This window comes from Sciurus carolinensis, chromosome 3 (genome assembly GCF_902686445.1).
Source record: "Sciurus carolinensis chromosome 3, mSciCar1.2, whole genome shotgun sequence".
NCBI lineage: Eukaryota > Metazoa > Chordata > Mammalia > Rodentia > Sciuridae > Sciurus > Sciurus carolinensis.
Window position 1 is genome coordinate 19,383,473 of NC_062215.1, and position 20,526 is coordinate 19,403,998.

At 50.5% G+C, this 20,526-nt stretch overlaps 2 protein-coding genes across 7 annotated transcripts in view; one reads left to right on the forward strand and one right to left on the reverse strand.

Annotated features, from left to right (window-relative positions):
* Positions 1-794: 794 nt before the first annotated feature.
* On the forward strand, positions 795-16,141 carry Etv4 (ETS variant transcription factor 4). 6 transcript variants are annotated; one of them, XM_047543587.1, is made up of 14 exons: positions 795-972; positions 1,299-1,372; positions 1,503-1,613; positions 1,803-1,896; positions 2,134-2,181; positions 9,101-9,154; positions 10,796-10,922; positions 11,413-11,580; positions 11,785-12,053; positions 13,809-13,868; positions 13,998-14,096; positions 14,315-14,487; positions 14,927-15,028; positions 15,273-16,141. In XM_047543587.1, exons 3-14 carry the CDS (start codon positions 1,554-1,556, stop codon positions 15,495-15,497), a joined length of 1,479 nt encoding a protein of 492 aa, XP_047399543.1. In that variant the 5' UTR covers positions 795-972; positions 1,299-1,372; positions 1,503-1,553; the 3' UTR covers positions 15,498-16,141. The 6 variants fall into 6 exon arrangements, with proteins under 6 accessions (XP_047399543.1, XP_047399541.1, XP_047399540.1 ...); XM_047543585.1 differs by lacking the exon at positions 1,299-1,372 and having other exon boundaries at positions 13,809-13,883; positions 14,028-14,096; XM_047543584.1 differs by lacking the exon at positions 1,299-1,372.
* Positions 16,142-17,251: 1,110 nt separating this feature from the next.
* The window catches only part of Dhx8 (DEAH-box helicase 8), a 37,054-nt gene continuing 33,779 nt past the window's right edge, over positions 17,252-20,526 (reverse strand). The window contains exon 23 of the mRNA XM_047543562.1: positions 17,252-20,083. Within this exon, the coding sequence (XP_047399518.1) occupies positions 19,864-20,083 (220 nt within the window). The 3' untranslated portion in view covers positions 17,252-19,863. The remainder of the gene's footprint in view (positions 20,084-20,526) is intronic.

Consider the following 20,526-nt stretch of genomic DNA (forward strand, 5'->3'; position numbering starts at 1 on the left):
CTTTTGGTTTTTATAGTAATGAAAGTAAGTTGCAAAACAGATCTGCCTATTTCAGACCCTTGAAGAAAAATCTGGATTCAATGAGTTTACATTCATTGAGCACCTACTGTAAAATTCATTGTTGAAATATAACCAGAGTCACTAAGTCGTGGTCTCAGAAGGCTTCACTGGAGAGCGTGGGGGTGGGAGCGTTGAGGCTGTTAAACCCTCATGCTGAGTGACCTCAGGCGAATCACGGTCCCCCTCTGAGCTTTTATGTTCAATGTTTGTAAAATGGAAACAATAGATTGACTACAACAGCTTATGTGAACGAAATGAACACGTGGAAGCAGAGTGTTTCATAAATGCTAGTTATTATTGTTCCTTCGGGCACACAAGGCACTCGCCTCCGCCACAGGGTACAGACACAGACGTTTTCACACTCCCATGTATATCGAGATGCATAGAGACGAGTGCGGACGCCGGCCGGAGAAGCTCGCGGCGCCTCAAACCCGGGCTCAACCAGGAGCCCCACAGAGAAGCTACCCGATCCTGGGCTTCCCTCCTTTTCTCTCATTTCTTTATGAATGAACTCCGGCCGCGAGGTTTTTTTTTTTTTTTTTTTTTTATGAATGGGAGCCCAGGAGGTGAATGAATCCGGGAGCCAGCCCCTATATTCTGATTGGTCCCCATGGCTGGGAAACTCCGCCCCTCGGCTCCGCTGGGCGAGTCTCCGGATTGGCGGGCGTGCCCGACCCTAGGGTTTCATTCACAAAAGTCAATGAAACAAAGGGAACGGGTTGGGGGGGAAAGAACCGAGGCTGAGGCAAAGGAAATGCACCAATCAGCTGCTCCCCCGGGCTCACAACTGTCTGCGGCGCCCGGAAAACAAGCCGGTGCGCAGGGGACCTGGGGCAGGGGCCGCCTTGCTCCGGCCTAGCCCCACGGTCCTCGGTGTGGTCCCTGGCTCCAGCACCGACGCCCCGGCCTCAGGTGAGGCTGAAGGAGGGGGAGGAAGGGAGTGTGTCTGTGATTCCCCTCTTGGCCTCCAACACACCACGCTCGTCTCACCGCCTGCCTCCGCAGATATCAGGGGCGTTTGGTGGGAGGCGCTGGGATTCCGGGTTGGAGCGGGCACCCGAGTTGTGGGCGTGCGAATTGTGTGCGCTTTGCTCGCTCCTGAGCGCGCGCGCGCGCATACACACACACACACACACACACACACACACACACACGCACACACACAAAGTCTTATGTAACCGAGTCCGGGCAGAGCAGGGCTGCAGAAAGCAGAAACAGATCCCGGCACCCGGGAGCAGGTGGGACCTCCTTTGGCGGGAGGAGAGTGGTGACTGCTCACCGCCCCGCTGGCAGAAACCTCCGCATCGTCCCAGTAAGTCGGAGAAGTTTCACCATTGAACCCTGAGCCTCGGGAATGCCCCTTCCCCGCCACCCCGACCCCCTCTCACTGTAGCTCTCCCAAGACCTTGTGCGAATGCAGCCCCCTCCCCCCCCCTCCCCAGGTCTCTTCCCCCGCGCGGGGCCCTGGCCGTGTGGCCGGAGGGAGCGGCCGGATGGAGCGGAGGATGAAAGGCGGATACTTGGACCAGCAAGTGCCCTACACCTTCTGCAGCGTGAGCGCCGCGCCGGCCTCCACGCCCGCCCCCGCCCTGCACCCCGCCCCTGCTCGCCCCACAGCCTCCTCCCGGCGGTCCCAGCGGGGTCCTGGGTGGCCCGGTCCCTGAGTCACCCTGGGACCCCAACCCCACCGCCCAAGGTAGGCGCCTCAGGGTGACTTGGGAGTACTCTCCCCCTTCTCGCAGAAATCGCCCGGAAATGGGAGCTTGCGCGAAGCGCTGATGATCCCGCAGGGGAAGCTCATGGACCCGGGCTCCCTACCGCCTCCCGACTCCGAAGGTAAAGAGCCAGAGAGACAAATCGCGACCCTTTCCCCACTCCCCACACCCACATACAAGGACTGATCTTGGAAATACCCCTCACCCCGTTTTCCAAAAAGACTCTTACTCTGAAGGACTCTGGTCATTCTTCTCGGCCCCTACCTCCAAGGAAGAGGGGGACACTGCAGTTCACTAAGGACTCCCTTTTCTCACCCTTCCCTCCACCTCACCACCAATTTCATTTTTCATCCTTCAGATCTCTTCCAGGATCTAAGTCACTTCCAGGAGACGTGGCTTGCTGAAGGTGAGTAGTTCTGTGGCCTTTTCTATTATTGGGGTGGGGGGCGGGGCCCTAGTAGTCCAATCTCACCTATTTCCTCTGTCCCTTGTCCTTCTTCAAGGAGTTCTCTAAGGCCCCCTCCCCAGGGCCCTGGCCACTCCGCTCTCCCCAGAGCCCAGTATGGACACTTATATTGATATTTATTTTCTCTGCCCTGAACCAGGCTTGTGTAACTAGGACCAGGGATGAATCAGACCATTGTGTGGGGTATTTGCTTATTTGAATGGAACTTGGCTCCAGGCCCATTTTCCTGGTTGAAATTTTCATTTGCAAAGTTTGTTTGGCAGGAACCGCCAGGCCTAGGTGCATGTTGGGGTGCTGGAGAGGGGACAGTGAGGGACAGGAGGATGAGAAGTAATTAATTTGTTACCTATCTTCAGGAGTTGCCAAAACATTGATCCTTATCCCTTTGGTTTCTCTTCCAAACTCCTAGAACCAATGTAGTGTCCAAGCCAAAAAAACAACAAAAGTTTCAATAATTCTTTTCTTTGCACTTTGGCAAAGAGGATCTGAGGCTGACTCCCCAAATAGCCTTGATTGTATTTTTAATGACAGGGGGCTTTGCCTCCTGAATGTCTCCACCCCCAGGCAAATTCCCCCCTTTCTGTATGCTGGGGGGTTATTTGCAAGCTGGCCAGGGTGGGGTCATGGGTGGGGCAATCTGTTCTGGGTGGATTCTTTGGTGTGTTTTGGTGGGGCCTGAGGGTGTCACTGGTGGGGTTGTAGGTGGGATATATCATGGTTGTTTAGACAGTCTCTGAGAGGGTTAACACCCCCATCTTAGAGAACATCCCCTTTATTTTAACACTCAGAAAACCAAGACACCTAAAACACTAGAATCCCTTTTTGAGGGCTTTTTCTCTTCCTTAGAATCTCCACATTTCTCCACCATGGGTATCCTTTGGACATTGTTTAAGCTCAAACCCAGTTCCCCCAGAATCCTTCACAGAAGCTTGGGATAGAAGGAAAAGATCTCTGGCTAGCTCTAGAGGGAGACTAGGTCTGTCTTGGCTGGTATGTTATCTCAAAAATATATATGTTGATAGAATGACTATTTAGCATAAACCATGCCCCTGAGACATTTTGTGGGATTAAGGCTGACTGGCTGTGTGGGTGCTGGAGAAATCTGGGTTCTGGGGTATTGTGTGCATCTTCGACTCTGCATCTCCTGTGTGGCCAGCTCCCAGTTATAGGCAGAGCTTTGCCCGGTTGGCCCACCCCCCTCCAGGTTCCGGAGCTGGGCTGGAGCTGAAGAACGCGGAGGTGTCAGTTTCCACGGACTCTCAAACACTTCCTTTCCCAGAGCCTGATTTCAGTCTGGCTCCCTAAGCTCCTTCCCTTGTCTGTCAGCTGAGGGTCCCCACAGTGGGCAGCCCGAGGACTGTGAGCTAGGGGTGGACTCGGAGGTTGGCATTTTGGCAGCAGTTGGTCCATTTGTGTCTGGATTTGGGATGGAAGGGGGAGGAAAAATGTTCTCATCTCTCAACCTTGGAAGCCCCACCCCTTGGTGGTGGGTCTAGAGATGGTGCGCATATCTGTCTGCATGTGTCAGTATGACAGTGAGTGTGCTTGTGTGTGTGCGCACTTTGTGTGTGTGTGTGTGCGCACTTTGTGTGTGTGTGTGTGTGTGTGTGTGCGCACTTGTGTGTGTGTGTATGTGTGTGTGTGTGTGTTACATGCTGCTGCCTTAGGAGTCCCTGTACATTTAAATCCAGTGGGTGGGAGGGTGGGGGTGGGGAATGCAAGGCGGAGGGGGGGCTGGGATCTCCTTGGTTCCCTCTCCTTCCTTCTGAGGGAGCAGCTCAGGTTCCCAGCTGGCGATGGATGGCCAGGCCTGAGGGGGGGATGCTGAGGCCACTCGCTCCTTCTCATTCTCTCTGCGGAGACAGATGCAGCTGCCGGGGCCCTGTCCCCCTGCACCATCCCAGCACCACCCCAGCCTCCTCTCCTGCCTCTTTCCACCAGGTCAGTGTCCTCTGCAGCCCAGGGGGAGCTTTGGGGTGGCAGGGAGGGACTAATTCCTTTGGAAACTTGCCAGTGGTGGGGTGCATCAGGAGAAATGGGTGCCAGAGCCCAACCCCCCACCACCACTGCCCCGCCAGCTTGGTTTCTCCCTAAAGCTCCAATTTGGAGAGAAGCAGCAGATCCTTGAAGTGTGGGTGGGGCTGTGGAGATTTGGGGTGGTGATCAGGGTGGACCTGAGCAGGTATAGAAAGACGTTGATGTGCTTGCCCGTTCAGCAGCTGGTGTCCGGGCACTGGGGACGAACGTTGGTGGGACTCTTTAGATATCTTTGGGGTTGGGATTTTTCTAGTCAGAGGGGGATGAAGTGAGGTTCGGAGGATGAGTCTGATTTCTGGAGAAATCTGTTGAGATGCTGGAAAAAGGATCAGGCTGTCACAGGGAAACTCAGGCTCAGGCAGGCTGAGCCCAAGATACATCTGGTTATGGTAAAAGATGTGCTGGTTCTAGTCCTGGGTTCTTTTCTGGGCTTGTCAGGAGTCTTTAGGAATCTTTGGGAACAATGACTTTGTGGTCTATTTGGTAGCAAGAAACATTGACTCTGAGCCATGTATATCCTTTTTATGAGGCTGGGGTCTGTGAATTCCCAGAAGCCTTGTGGATGGGTTCCAGGGGTCCTTCATGCCTCTGATAATGCATGTAAAATTGTCGGGCATGCACCATACACAACAGTATATGGATTTTTCTAGGAAGAAAGTGATCCCTAGCTTTTTATCAGATTCTCATGGGATGGGTTTGTGCTCCGCTTTTACAAAAATCACTACTCCCGACCCCTCCTCCAAGGGCTTCCATTCCCTTGCCCTTTGGTTCTCCCCCACCATATCTGTAGGTCCAAAAAGAGTCCCCATGTGTGGAGGGTGTGTGTAGAGGACACGTTGGTTTCACCCATACGCTGCCATGTCGCTGCAAGAGCAGAGTACAGCAGTTGGGGTGTGGGCATCCCCCGATGTGTGAGTCTCTGGGCCTGTATGCGGGGGCCTCGGCATGTTTGTGGGGAGAGATGGGGTTAACCCCCTCCTCAGTCTTCCCTAGGTCAATCCCTCCTTCACCTTCTCTTTTCCTTCCCTTCCAGAAGTCTTCTGGAGATAGAGAACTGGTATCAAGGCTGGCTGGGTGGGGGCAGGGTAGGGGTGAGAGCAGAGGCCAGTGGTGACACAGTGGAGCAGAAGCCCCTTCACCCTAAGACTGATCCCTGTGAAGGTGACGGGGCGTCCATGTGTAGATGGGTAGCTTGTCTATGGTGGGTTTCACTGCTTAACTATTTTAATTCCCAATTTTTTTGGAGCCCTTTTGGAAGCCCTCAAATCTTTTACTGATTCCTTGTTGGAAGGACAACCCCTAAAATTTCTCTCTCTCTCTCTGGGCATTTTGCTGGTTTGACACTTTTCCTTCCCCCTTTTTAATCATCCGCCATGTCCCCAGGCAGATCATCCCCACCTTACTGCCAAGATGGAGTGAGGGGTAGACCCTGGCACATTGGCTCAACAGCCAGAATTCAGCCAAGTCAACAAATAAATAGAGTGGTGTTTAAAAAAGAAAGAAAAAAGAAAAATAAATAGAGTGGTGTACACTCAGGACCAAACCTGGTAATTAAAAATTCTCCTGCTCTCCAGGAACGCAAGGCTCTGTTACTGTTCCTATTTCTATCCTGGTAATGATGTCTGGGTGACTGAGGGTTCTGGTCTACCCCTTTGGGAGAAGGCCAGTGTTTTGGGGAAGGGCTAAGCAGGAACTGCGGTTCACCCCTGGCTCTGGGGAGAGAATGGCGTGCCACCTTTTTTGGGATGGGAGCTGTATATTGGGGGAAGCCGCCTCTGAGGGGTTCTGCTTCAACTTTCAAGCTCGAGGCAAGATGGCCTCCAGGGCTCTGTGCTCTCTAGCCCAGTGACGTCATCAGGAGATGCCCCCAGCCCATTACCTCAATGGAAACTGACCATTAATGAGGCCCCATGAGGGGCCCCAGACTACGTCAGCCACCCCAAACTTCTGTACCTCCCTTGCCCTTGGGACCCTCCTTGCCTAAGTATCAAGGAGGGAACTGTTGCTCCCCCTTCCCACTTCCTGACACCTTTGGGGTGTGACCTATGAAAGGGCCAGAAGGCACTGCAGGGGTGAATTTAAGCCTTGAGCAGCTGAGCAGACCTGCAACCTTTCCGTTATTCCTGTGCTTTCCAAATGAGCCTGTCCTTAAGGCTAGGGTCCGGTTGTCAAATATGCAGGTACTTGGCTGGAGATGTGGTTCAGTGGTAGAGAACTTGCCTGGCATGCACAAAGCCCTGGGTTCAATCCCCAGCACACCCACACAGAAAAAAAATTTTTTTAATTAAAATAAAAAATGCAGGTGCCTGAGCTACCTTGTCCCAAAGAAAGAGCCTTTCCAGAGGAAAAGGCTAGGAATCAGTGTTTTATAATAAAGTCCTGGAGATTCTTGAAGCAGGCCAGCAGGGGAATGGCTGCCACCTTTGTGCTGTAGTTGGGCTCCAAAAAAGATGTGTGTGAGCTGGGTGTTTTTGTGTGTGTATGCCGAGGTATTTCATGTCCCTCTGATTTATTTAATCACTTTAGGATTGTATTATATTGACTATCACAAATTCTTCTTTAACTGATGTGACTCCTGATTCTTAAATTTCCTCACTTCCAACTCTGTCAAGAAATCAAGTACCTATAAACCTATATTTAAAAGCACTGGGTCCCTCTGATATTTAAAGCAAATTGGTGAAGAACCCTTCTGCCAAACAGCTTAGCACAAACACCCTTGTAAGATGTGCTTTTTGGGATTGGTCCTGCCTCTTGTGTCACTTGGTGTGTGGAGAAGGGGAGCCTCAGGGTGAGGGAAGGCCTGGCTTAGTTCGATCTTTCCCCATCTTACTCCCAGGCCCCGAATGCTGGATTCTTCCAGCCTGAGGAAAGGGGTCAGGGAATAAAGCTTTGGGTGTCTGCTCTGAGCCAGACCCTGCTCTGTGTGCTGGTGAATCAGATGAACAAGACAGATTAAGCCCTTGCCTTCATGGAGCTTAACTTTCTGGTGGAGGAAAATGGATTATAAACACATGAATAGTCATTAAGAAGGTAAGTTTAGGTAGCTATAGGTGTTGGGGAGAAAATAAAACAGATGTGAGCTGGAGGGTCACAAGTTCAAAGCCCACCTCAGCAACTTAGCAAAGCCTTAAGCAACTTAGCGAGATCCTGTGTCTAAAATTTTTTTAAAAGGGGTTGGGGATGTGGCTTAGTGGTTTAGTGACCCTGGGTTCATTTCCTGGTACAAAAAAAAAAAAAAAAAAGAAAACCCCAAACAAACAAACAAACAACAACAACAAAAAAAAACAAGATGTGGTGGAAAACCAGGAGGGACCACTTTGATTTGGGTGGTCAGCAAAGACCTCTGAAAAGGTATCAATGTGAGTTAAGACCTTGTTGACCAGAAAAATAAAAGCAGGCAAGGATCTGGGGAGGAGGGACTGAGTTTAACAGGGCTGAAGGCTAGAAAGGAGGCCAGGATGCTAAAGAGTGACAGGCAGGACCATGCTGGGCCTTGGAGGCCCAGGGCAAGAGTTTGGATTTTGCACTTTGAGCAAGAGAGAACATTCAATTTCTTTTGTAAAAAGATCACTCTAACAGCGTGTAGAGAACATCATGCCTTAGGAGGTGAGAATGGGAACAGGGCGTTCTCATAAGAGGCTGTGGTTTGAAATTCAAGTCAGAGCCTATGGAGCCTTGACCTGGGGGACACTGAAAAGATGGGGTGTGTGTTTGTATAGGTTGGGGACACAGAGGTGTTCTCTAGCCATTTCCTTGTACTCCTCACCAGCCATTCTGACTCTGAGTTGTTTTATCCATCAGTTTGCACATGGTCCAATTGGAGAGCAGCCTCCAGGGATTGAGAGTTCAGTCTCTTTGGGCTATAGGTTCTGTTGCCTCACCTTAGACCAAGTGTCTTCCTGGACTATCAGAAAGTTCTTCTAAGTGTCTACCCTTCTTCCCCTTCCTGCTGTAATTCTTTTTTTTTTTTTTTTTTTTTTTTTCCTTGAGAGAGCAAAAGTGGCCAAAACTCTAGGGCCCAGGGAGGTACCCCACTGTACATCCACCGGAGAAGCCCACCCTGTTGAGGCCAAGATAAGAACTACAATTTAGAGTCCGGACGTGCCAGGATGAGCTGCTGTTCTATTTTGGTTTTCCTGACTATTTTCAAACCCAGCCCCACCCACCTGGCAGTGTAGGAGTGCTTCTTAGACCTTCAGGCTTGGGAGCCCTGCCTTCCCCTACCTGCACATCAAAGGGACAAAAACAGAGTTTCTCCAGCCTCCTGCTCTCCCATCCTCATCTTCATTTCACCTTTCTTGATCCTTCCTTTTTCCTCCATTTGATCTCCTTTCCTGGTATCTAGAACTTTTGGGCATCTCAAAGTCATCTGGAAAGTTCTTTAAAATGCAGATTCCTGGAACTTCCCATAATGCTGGCCGAATCTCCCATTTGATTCCGGATCCACAGGATCCCACTCCTTGTAACCCTTATCCATCCAGGTGGGTCTCTGCTATGGGCTCTGAGGGAGCTGGTGAACTCTGAAGGGCAGGCCTGTCTGCACTTCAGAAAAGTGAAAGGGAATAAAGACAGAGCATCCAGGAGAAGATTGGAATCTGTTCAGACAGGTTCTGGGAACATGCAGTCTTTCCTCCAGGGTCTCAGTGGAGTCCAGAGATGGCGGCACTAAAACCTGAGGTGGAGTTGTCCTCAGCCTAAGGCAGGCTGTTGTACCCTCCAGGGCTGGTACTAATCTGCAGGGTTGCAGTAATGACGTCTGCCAGGGGCTGCCACCCAGGGTTCCAACATCAGACTCACTCTGACTTCTGACCTTTCTCTGCAGCTCAGGTACCAGACAGTGATGAGCAGTTTGTTCCTGATTTCCATTCAGAAAACTGTGAGTAGAGGGCCTTGGGTAGAGGGCGTTGGGGGAGGGGGAGGACAGGAAATGAGTCATAGGGATAATCACCTGAGACCAGCTTACTTTCTCCTAAAGAAAGAGTGAAGGTCAGAGCTCCCCATTCTTGGGTTTGGACTCAAAGACCAAGGAAATAACTGGGAGATACAGCCCTTGGTTCAAATGTGGGACTTGCCTCCTCCTAGCTGCGTGACCTTGGAGCAGGACACTTTTCTCTCTCTGACCCTCCATTTCCTTATGTCTGAAGCGAGGGTCTCAGGACTATTCAGCAGGACCCAGTTCTGTTGTCCTCTAAGTTTTTATGTAATTCAGGTGATTTTGCCCCTCGGGAGACATTTAGGAATGTAGACATTTTTTGTTTGGATGTTAGCGGGTAGAGACCAACAGTGCTGCTTTAAAAAACAAAACAAAACAAAAAAACCTATGATACTCAGGACAGTCACCCACACAAACAAACAAACAAATAAATAAATAAATATGTTGTGTCCATCTACAACTAAAAAAAATGTTTAACAAAAAATGCTGCTTTGTTTGTGGTTGTGGCTCAGTGGTAGAGTGCTTGCCTAGTATGTGGGAGGCACTGGGTTCAATCCTTAGCACCACATAAAAATAAATAAAATAAAGGTATTGTCTTCATCTACAACTAAAATAAATAGATAAATAAATAAAATAGAAAGAAAAATGCTGCTTTGCCGGGTGTAGTGGCACACACCCATAATCCCAGCAACTGGGGAGGTAGGAGGATCACAAGTTCAAGACCAGCCTCAGCAACTTAGCAAGGTTCTAACTTAGCAAGACTCTGTCTCAAAATAAAAAAATAAAATAAAAAGGACTTGGGTTGTGGCTCAGTGGTTAAGCACCCCTGGGTTCAATTGCCAGTACGAAAGAAAGAAAGGAAGAAAAAAAGAAAAAAGAAAGAAAGAGAACAAAAGAAAGAAAGGAAGAAAAGAAAGACCAGAAAAATGCTACTTTAATGTTAGATACTTTGCTCCCAACTATCTTTACCAATGAAATGATACAGGGTGCTAAGAATGGAAAACAAGTAACAGAAGCATTGATGACAGGGCCTTTGACTGGACGGCAGTAAGCCAGGATGTCATGTACACTGGCAGCTGGGCCTGGTGGCTAGACTTAGAGAACCCAGTAAGGGCCACAGGAAAGGCCAAGGTTCTTCACAGATAATTAGGAGCATGTGTATAATGTTTCTCAGCTGACGTTCAAGTCGGCTAACATCCAACCTTAACCAGAAAGGTTCCTTATAGCACCAAATAAGAAAACATGTCTCTCCCTTGAAATTTTCCAGGGCACTCAAGGAAAACCAAAGGCTCTAGGTTTGAGGTGCTCCTTCCTACTAAGCATTTTCTAGGGTCAGGGCTTGCATTTATTATGTTGACCTTGGTTAATATTGGACATTAGGCTGACATATAAAACTAGATATAATGTAAATAGCCAAAATGTTCTTAAAGTGTCTGACTACAGAAAACTGAGACCCAGAGAGGAGAGGAAGAAGTACCACCAGTGACCCAGCTAGTCCTGGACTGAAAATAGATGTTAGAAGCCCTGTCTGCCTCTTGTGTGACATACTCTGCCCTTGCTCTGCCCTCACCCCTACCCATGCAGTAGCTTTCCATAGCCCCACCACCAGGATCAAGAAGGAGCCCCAGAGTCCCCGCACAGATCCGGCCCTGTCCTGCAGCAGAAAGCCGCCACTTCCCTACCACCATGGCGAGCAGTGCCTTTATTCCAGGTGAGCCCCATCCTGGGCATGATGAAGGGTAGGGTCAAGATGTCAGGAGGGAGGAGCTCTGACTCGGGGTGGAGGGCATCAGGGAAGCCACACCCCATGAACAGAGGCAGCAGTAGAGATACAAGTGACAACAGAGAATTTCTGGTAAGGAGCAGCCCAGGTAAGGATTTCCTCTAGGTAGGCAGGATGGACATCTGTGAAGGGTAGCTTCGGGGATGCGTGTTAAGACCAGTGCAGACCATTTCCACTGAGAGACCTGCTGTCAAAAAAGCCAGTTGCTGTGGGCTGAGGAGAGGTGTTCTCAAGATCAGGCCTTGGTTCAGAATTGAGAAGAGAAAGAGTTCCTTTGGGGCTGAGTTCCACCCAGTCCCTTTGTGCCTTTGCATCCCTGTGGTTTCACTTCCCTGTGGATTTCACTTCCCTATGAATGAAGGACTCAGAGATGCTCACCATCCGGCTTCTTTTTCTTCTCATCCTGGTTTCCCCTTAGCTCCAGTGCCTATGACCCCCCCAGACAAGTCACCATCAAGTCTCCCGCCCCTGGTGCCCCTGGACAATCGCCTCTGCAACCCTTTCCCAGGGCAGAACAACGGAGTTTCCTGAGATCCTCTGGCACCTCCCAGCCCCACCCTGGCCATGGGTACCTCGGGGAGCATAGGTAAGGAGACAGACCCACTGCACCTGGGGGCCCAGGCCTCACCAGTCTGTCCTCAATCCCTGACTCTCCATCAAGACCTGGCATGGGGGGAGAGAGGGAAGAAGGGATACTCCAGAGCTCACGGGTCAAGCCCGGGAGTGACAAACTCGAGGAGGAGTTAACATAAGATTCTCTTTTCTTCCTTCTACATCCAACCACATGCAGCTCCGTCTTCCAGCAGCCCCTGGATATGTGCCACTCCTTCACATCTTCTCAGGGAGGGGGCCGGGAACCCCTCCCAGCCCCCTACCAACACCAGCTGTCGGAGCCCTGCCCACCCTACCCCCAACAGAGCTTCAAGCAGGAATACCATGACCCTCTGTATGAACAGGCGGGCCAGCAGGCCATAGGCCAGGGTGGGGTCAGTGGGCACAGGTACCCAGGGGCGGGGGTGGTGATCAAACAGGAGCGGACAGACTTCACCTATGACTCAGGTAAGAGTCTCTCCTGGGGAGGGCTCAGAGGAGCTTTTGTGGGACTGCTAGGTGGGGTGGCATGTGCTCAATGGATAGTACAGTTATGCCCAGGTGTTCCCACAAAGTTTTTCTATTAACCAGCTCATAAGTTCAACCCACCCATTCATTTTTTTTTTTCATGGATTCAAAGAATCATCATTTTCCAGTCAGCAAACATTCACATAAAAAGATAAGGGGTATATAGATCTTTGCCCTCAGGTAGCTTATAACAATAGGAAAGTTAAGGGATTTGTTTCTATTTATTATCCTATTTGGGTTTTAATAATCTACTTTAAAAGTATTGTATCTGGAACATGAGTGTACAAAGTTGAGGATGCAAAGTTGAATAGAATGTGTCACCCCTGGTCCCTGTCTCCAGCAAAAGTTTAAGGATACAGAGTGATTTGAATGAAAAGAAACATGAATTAGAAACTAGTCAGACTCATAGTTCCCGGTAGGAATGCAGAGCTAATATGTGGGTTCCACATCCCACCATCCTCCCCTCAACAGCGGTACCGGAAGCAGGGACTGCTCTAAATTCTAGTTCTACCTGGCTGTTGACAGGAGTGAGATGTACTCAGCCATGTTCATAAATAGACATAGTTCAAAGCTCCAACCGCAGAGGGAAGGCCATTCTCTCAAGAAGGGCACAGAAAACTGCCATCTCTTTCCTCCTGGCTTCTGTACTAAATTGAAGTCTATCAACAATTTTACATTAGAAAAAGAAATCCAGAGGGTAGAGTCTGCGCAGAGCTGACTACAGCTTCAGAAATCTCTTTTCCTGGTACCCAGTCTTTCAGAGGCAGGGAGAGGAACCACAAACCCCCCAGCTGCCTGAGTGGGAACCGGATGGGTGCTCTCGTCCTCAAACCCAGGGCACAGCCAGGCCTGGCTGTGAGGTAGCGGGAGGAGGAGGAGGAGGGAGATGCTCTTGCCGCTGACCTTCAAAGGCTGTAGACCGGAGGGGATCGTGTTACATGCCCTTGAACTCCTGCCCCTCCCCCGTCAGCTTCCCTGAATGGAGTCAGGAATTCCATTCACAAAATGGAGGCATGAATGAAGCTGCCCTCCCGCCTCCTCCCGGAGGTGTCGGGTTTCAGCCTCATTCATAGGTGGGAGTGGAGGGGGAGGGCGGGAAGGGGTTGGAACTGGAAAGGGTGGCTTCACACAGCGGGGTTCCCGAGGTGGAGTGGGGAGGTTTCCATCCTATGGAAGGGAATGAGGCGGAATGTGCTCTTAGACCTGAAATAGCAGCCCGGTGCCCACTGCTGCTCTCCAGATGCATGCACGCTGTCTCACAGGCGCGCACGCGCACAGGCACAGGGCTGAGAACCTGACCTGCTGACCGGACGTTTGCCCATTCCGAGGGAGTCTTAGGCGTGGACACCGAACCCTTTCTCCCCCGGAGGTTCATCTCTCACCCCCTCCTCCCCCTGAACTCACAGGAAACAGCTGCTCCCTGGAATCTTGGGCCTTGTGGAACAGCTTGCCCAGCCCCAGCTGCTGCCATCTATGCCCTCTGCCCTGGCCCTCAAGCTGAGGGGCTCAAGCCTCGTACTCCCTCTGGGTGAACTTCCCCTGGGATTTGGTGGTGGGCAGGCAACTGGGAAAGGAACAGTCACCGGAAAGCAGGCTGGCAGGAAGAACTTGAATGTGTGTAGGACTTCCTCATCCCCTCTCCCCACAGCCCCACGCCAGCCACCTGTAACATCACCCTTTCTCCACCCCTCACAGATGTCCCTGGGTGTGCATCAATGTACCTCCACACAGAGGGCTTCTCTGGGCCCTCTCCAGGTGATGGGGCCATGGGTAAGGCAGCTCCCTCCTTCCCCTGTCAAGTCCTCCAATTTGGGGGAGGGGGCTTTGCTGGGAGGGAAGGTCTCCCTAGCCAGGAGTCCCCGTGGACTATCAGTGAACTCTCAGATCTCAGCAGCCCCCAACTTCCTCCACAAGGCTATGGCTATGAGAAACCTCTGCGATCATTCCCAGATGATGTCTGCGTTGTCCCTGAAAAATATGAAGGTCAGAAGTGATTTCTTGGGAGGGTCAGGGTCTTATCTGTGCCCCCTCCTGACTGTGATTTCCCTGCAGAAATCACACTTCATGGATGCAAGCTGGGGGACACATGGGAAAGGGTCTGGAGAGGCCCCTTGGGGAAACCCCCTGGGAGAGGGGGAGGAAGTTGGCTAGGGCACCAGAAGACACAAAGCCCCCATACCTCCTATTTCCACATTCCCCAGGAGACATCAAGCAGGAAGGAATTGGGGCATTCCGAGAGGGCCCACCCTACCAGCGCCGGGGTGCCTTGCAGCTGTGGCAGTTTCTGGTGGCCCTACTGGATGACCCAACGAATGCCCATTTCATTGCCTGGACAGGCCGGGGGATGGAGTTCAAACTAATTGAACCTGAGGAGGTGGGTATCTCAGATGTCCCCACCCCTCCTCACCAACATCTTTGGAGTTGGGAGATGAGAGAACCTAGGGAATAGAGGCATGTACCTTCACCATTATCCTTGTTCTACCTAACCTGAGTTCTCGTCAAGCCTGAGTTTGTGAGCTGGTGCTAGTTGTGTGGCTAGCTGAACACTCGGCACCAAGAATATCAAGTTTTGCCTGGCACAGTAGCACATGACTATAATCTCAGCAACTCAGGAGGTTGAGGCCAGACTGGGCAACTTGGCAAAAAATAAAAAGTGGAGAGTATATCTCAGTGCCTTTGGGTGCCTCTGGGTTCAACTCCCAGTATCACACACACAAAAATGAAAATTATCTCAAGTGCTCTTTCTGACAACTCCCACCATATTTTTTCCCAGATAGCGTCTCCACCCTAAAACTTGTCTCTTTTGTTCCCAGGTCGCCAGGCTCTGGGGCATCCAGAAGAACCGGCCAGCCATGAATTACGACAAGCTGAGCCGCTCACTGCGATACTATTATGAGAAGGGCATCATGCAGAAGGTGAGGAAGAGGGCTGAGAGTCCAAGGACGAGGGGTAGGGGCAGTGACTGTGGGGAGGTGACAGGAAAGGATCAAGGACAGCATTTCTCAGCAAGTCTGTAAGAGGAGAAAGTGGACTTCTGAAGGGAATCTGCATGGGCGGGAAAGGTTCCCACACTTCTACCTGGACATGGAGAAGGGCTGTCCCCTAGCCCTATCCTGAAGTGGGGTATACCTGGCTGACCTAGCTCCTCTCTCCCCATAGGTGGCTGGCGAGCGATATGTATACAAATTTGTGTGTGAGCCTGAGGCCCTATTCTCTCTGGCCTTCCCGGACAATCAACGACCAGCTCTGAAGGCCGAATTTGACCGGCCAGTCAGTGAAGAGGACACAGTCCCTTTGTCCCACTTGGACGAGAGCCCTGCCTACCTCCCAGAGCTGGCTGGCCCTGCCCAGTCCTTTGGCCCCAAGGGTGGTTACTCTTATTAGCCACCCGCAGCTTCTCCCTCCACCAGGGGTGGGTGCTGCCCTGTGTACATATCAGTGAATTTGGTGAAGGCCTCATTCTAAAACCCACAGATGTCTCTGGGATAGACCCCTGCTGTCCCATCAGTTGCCCTGGCCCAGACTCAAGAGTTGCTCACCAGAGTCTTTGGGAAGCAAAAATGGGAAAAGGGCAAATCTAAAGGTGGAATCTCAGAAGCTCCCTGCTGGGAGGGGGGTCACCTCAGCCCTCAGGAGTTCAGGTCAGCCTCTTCCTAGGTCCTGCTTAGAGGCTAAACCCCACTTCCCTTCCCTACCAGAGAACAAGTGATTGTTCTGTTTCGGGGGACAGAGAAGGAGCTTCCCAACTTTATCCTGGCAGGGTAGCCAGGAATTTCACTGAGCTCCCCAGTTCTTCCATCATGGGGAGACAGAAGTCTAGACCCTAATTGCCTCAAGCTGTGTCCCTGGAGAATTTGGGATGCCTGTTCTTTGGTGCTCTCTTCTCTCATAGGAAGGAACTTGGGGTGGGGATGCTGGACAGAGGCAGTGGGGATGGGTTCCCAGGGGCCCCTTGCCTCTCCTCTGCCTTTTCCTAGGCCCACCCAGGCTTGGGATTCCACTTCCACCTCACCTGCCAGACCTTAATAAAGGCCCCTGCTGTTAGTTCTGTCTTCTCTTTGCTGCCTTGGGCATGGACCTGGAATTGAAAGCTCTGGCCTTGGGGGCAGATGACTGAAGTTCGAGGCTTGGCCCAGATACTTAACTTCCTATGCTGATTAGGAAAAAAAGCAGTTCACTTCTGACTTTGGCTTTCCTCTGAAAACAGGCTTCATGATACCTGCCTTTTCCTCTCCCAGAATTATTATGCAAGGACGCAGAAACAATTGACAAAAGGTACTTTGTAATCTAGGTAGGGGTCCCTTGGCCATCCCAGCATGGTTTCTGCAGTAGTATTTATGCTCCTGGGGAAGTGTCAGGTGGGCTCCTGAGCTGCAAGGCCTTCCGTCTGGGGGCTTAGACAAAGACAAGTCTGTAGTTTCTGTGATCATAGTTGCTCCTATGATCAGCCTGTCCCACGTGTACCCCAAATTGTATGTCCTGCCTCAGCTCCAAATTGTTGTTTTTGCTAGAGTTGGAGACAAGTGCTTGTCTGGAAAATGAACCAAAGGAGAAAAGCACCTAGACAAGCGAGTCCTGGGGGAGGCTAGCACAGGCCAGTTAAGGGGAAGCTGCTGTGGGATACAGCAGATTCTCCTTGTCCAAATTTGGGAGAGACAAGAGTCCTGGGGGTGGGCAGAAAAGTAACACAGAAGCATGTGACTGAGGAGGTACAGCAGGAGGATTAGCTGAGACAGTGTAGGGCAGAATGGATGTTTCTAGAGTCAGCCCCTGTAATAAAGAGCTTCCCGGGAAAGGAGCCTCCTATTTAATCAGAACCACTGCTATATGCTGAGGTGGGCCAGCCCAGCTCTGCTAATGCCTGCGCTGCTTCTGCCAGCAGCCTCCAGCCAACACAACCCAAGACCACGGAGTGCTGGCAGGAAGGAACATCTCTCAACCACTACCCACAGATAAAAAGCAGTATTTTTCCTAGAAACACAAAACGTCAACTTAAAATTTAGAGCAAGAAAATCAATTTTAAATAAGTTAAAAAATATACACATAGGGCTGGGGATATAGCTCAGTTGGTAGAGTGCTTGCCTTGGCCCTGGGTTCAATCCCCAGCACCACAAACAAAACAAAACAACAACAACAACAACAACAAAAACACATATATTTAATTCCACATTAAAGTCAGGCTATTATGGTGGAAAGAAGATATAAAAATCAGGTGGAAACCCTGAGGGCTGGATATGTGCACTTGAGAGTATTTAGATAAGAAGCAGTTTCTAGGGACAGGTCTCTGCAGGCCAAGACACTGCCCCTGCCCTCTGAACTGTTCATTAACAAGCTGCTCTTCAGAGCTTTGTTCTGATCATCAAATGTGGAGGGGAACTGCTCCAATGAGACAGCAACGCATCCACTGGGAGGAAATTCTTTGGGTTGCAGGAGGGAGAGCCCAAACCAAACCATGCTCCAGATTGAGTGAAGCAAATAGAGACCAGCGGCAGAACTTACCAGTGCTCCTTGGGGATAGTCCCACATACACAAACACAAGCTGAGACTCAGCACATGTGCAGGACCAGGAAACTCCTGAGCTAGGCCGAGTTGGGGTGAACTATACATATAAATGGTGGAGAAGGTTCTAGCTTTCTGCCCGAGACCCACATTCCTCCCGTGGGCTGTCACTCAATCTCGGGAAATACTGGTTCAAGGAAGAGAAATAAGGATTCCATTGTAGAGCAGTAGGCCAGCTCTACTTCCGAATCTGGACAGGAGTCCCCTTCACCCTTGGAGCAGCCTCGACTCTAATGTTAACATGACTATTCTGATGGACAGTCTAAAAGTCAGACCAGGGCTGGGGATATAGCTCAGTTGGTAGACTGCCTGCCTCCCATGCACAAGCCCTGGCTGGGTTCAGTCCCCACTACCACACACACACAAAGGTCAGACCCCGGCCTCACTGTCAAAGCAGAGAATTCCAAGTTAGAATTGATAATTGATCAAAGTACACCCACACACTTGGACTCCTTGGAGAAGGCAGGATGACCAGCCCTGCCATCCCTTACCTTGGTCTGTTAAACATCCCTTTTCAATCTCAACTTAAAACCCAGACCTCTCTCCTTAGGCACCAATAATATCAGTGCCAGCAGGCCCAGGAGTTGCTCCGGAATGGGAGATCTTGGCTAGAATCAAGCCTGGGGAACCAGCCCTGGGCCCCTGCTTCCCTTTAGGTTGCATCTGTTGATTCCTGCACTCTCTCCTATAAGGCTTTACAGGATCTCACACAATGCCTTGTTCCTTGATTACTGGCCTGGGCTCACTAAGGAGCACACTCCAACAGAACTGGGAAGTGCTCACTCAGCTTAATGAAGGGGCAGGGACCTGCAGTCAGCACCCTCCCTGGCCTATATTCTTCTCCCTCGAAATCTCTGTGAATGATGTCCTTAGAGTAGTTTCTTTGCCTCCCAGTGACAACACACATTCCTTTATATCCTAGAATGTCATATAGTCTCTTTCAGTGTTTCCACTTGATTTTTATACCATACATTTCTGGAGTCCTCGTATTTACCTAATTTCAGAATTTACTAATACGGGGTTGTGGGAGGTAGTGGGAGCAATGCCATGACATCCTACTCCAGCAGGACCTGCCTGCTATCCCTCCAGGTAAAGAGCCTCCTGAGTTGCTGTAGGGGGCTCTATGAGGTGGCTACTTCCCAACCAGTTCTAAGCAAAAACCACTAAGAACTAAGAACAAGCCATGGGCACAGATGCTGGGCTCTGAGAGATGGTATTTGTTTTCTGCTTGGGGTGGAGGAGGGGAGGCTATAACCATAAAATCCCTTTGTTAAAGACCATCAAGGACCTCAGGGCAAAAAATAAAAACAAAATAAAATACAAGTTGTGTCAGTACTTGGCATGTTTTAAAAGTAAACAGGACACACTGTGCATTGTTTGAGTGTGGCAGAGGAGGGAAGGAGGGAGGGAGGGAAGGAGAGCCTTCTACGTTCAGTATGAGGCATCTGTAACCACTCAGGCGCCAGATTCAAGTGCTCTGCAGAGTGGATGGGGTTAATCACGGGGCAATCCACTGGCAAAGCCAGGCTAGCACCCGTGCTGAAAAACGAAGCTGGAGGTCTGGGCTGTGCATTAGGTTCAAAAGAGGCCCTGGGCTTTAGTTTTAGATTCTCCATCATGTACACCTGAGCCACAGAAATTAAATCTCCCTACCCTGAGCACAGGCCAATTTCCTAACCTTTCAGCTAAAAGAAACAATCTAGAAAACCATTCTTATTTCTGTAAGAAAATAAATATTTCCAGGAGGTTAAGCCAGAGTACAGGGGCTGGGAGGAGGCAGGCAGTGAGAGCGACGCTGTAGATGAGCATCATGGCTCCCTCCTCCAGGGAGCATCAGCTGGGCCATCAGGGTCCTCTGTTGCTGTAGCATGTGTCAGACATTCACTCACTTCCTTTTCCCATCTCAAGGCTGCAAGAGTTGTCCCTTTCTTGAAGATGATGCACTGTGTCCCTGTGTTGGCTATGAGCCCCTGACTGGCCCCAAGACTTGGGAGTGATGGGGGCTGAAGGCTTCAGCCAACACCAGACTTAAATCCTGGTTTCTATCTTACTACCAGGAAAGAAATGAAAGTCAAGTTTAGCAAATGCAGTCACAGGACAGTTGTACATTCAGGACCAGTTTTTCATCAGTAAGAGGAAGTTCAAGTCCTGGGCCATTGCAGAAGGAGAGGCAAATAGACAAGCTTGCATGTCAGCGCCGCCGGAAGGCCCGGGATATTCTCCAGGCATTGGGTTCCTCATAGCGGTTGTACAAAGGTTCAAGACGCTGCTGCTTCTTCTGCTTGCTTAGTTTGGTTGGGTCAGAGACCTTGAAGAAGGCTGGGGCAAACTCCACAAGCCACCGGGGATCAATGGTGGTGACCTCACGCATGTACTCCTTTGTGGTCAGCACCAGTTCATGGTACACCACCCTGCAGGTAACAGAGTCAAGACTCAATCTTAAGATTTGGTGTCACTGAACAGGCAACCTGGTCAGCGGAGCTGGAATTTTGTCATATGATCCCTCCTGCCTGACCCTTAGAAGAATGCAGTCTGTTTATGAGAGCCACAACCCAATACTAGGAGCCTGCATCTCTCTAACACAAGAAAGTTTACAGGATAATGTGTTGTGGTCCTGGTTCTGGCTCGAACTAGTTAAGTACCTGGAACCCGTCGTGTCCCTTCTCTGTATCTGCTCTTGCTCAGAAAATGGGAGTGTGGTTTCTCAGACTGTTTCCACTGAATTCTAGGGTACTGACAAGGCACCTCATAAACTACCATAAGGATGTGAAAGACCAAGCAGGCAAGGTTCTAGCTCTTCCTTCTTCTACTATGGTAGCATAGTATCATACCAGTTCCATACAGTGGGTTTTTG

What these genes read in the sequence shown, in the direction of transcription:
- Etv4 (XM_047543587.1), top strand. Translation starts at nt 1,554, where the DNA reads ATGGAGCGGAGGATGAAAGGCGGATACTTGGACCAGCAAGTGCCCTAC. An exon ending in GGGTACCTCGGGGAGCATAG is followed by an intron (nt 11,581 to 11,784) that starts GTAAGGAGACAG and finishes AACCACATGCAG; the next exon opens with CTCCGTCTTCCAGCAGCCCC. An exon ending in AGACTTCACCTATGACTCAG is followed by an intron (nt 12,054 to 13,808) that starts GTAAGAGTCTCT and finishes CACCCCTCACAG; the next exon opens with ATGTCCCTGGGTGTGCATCA.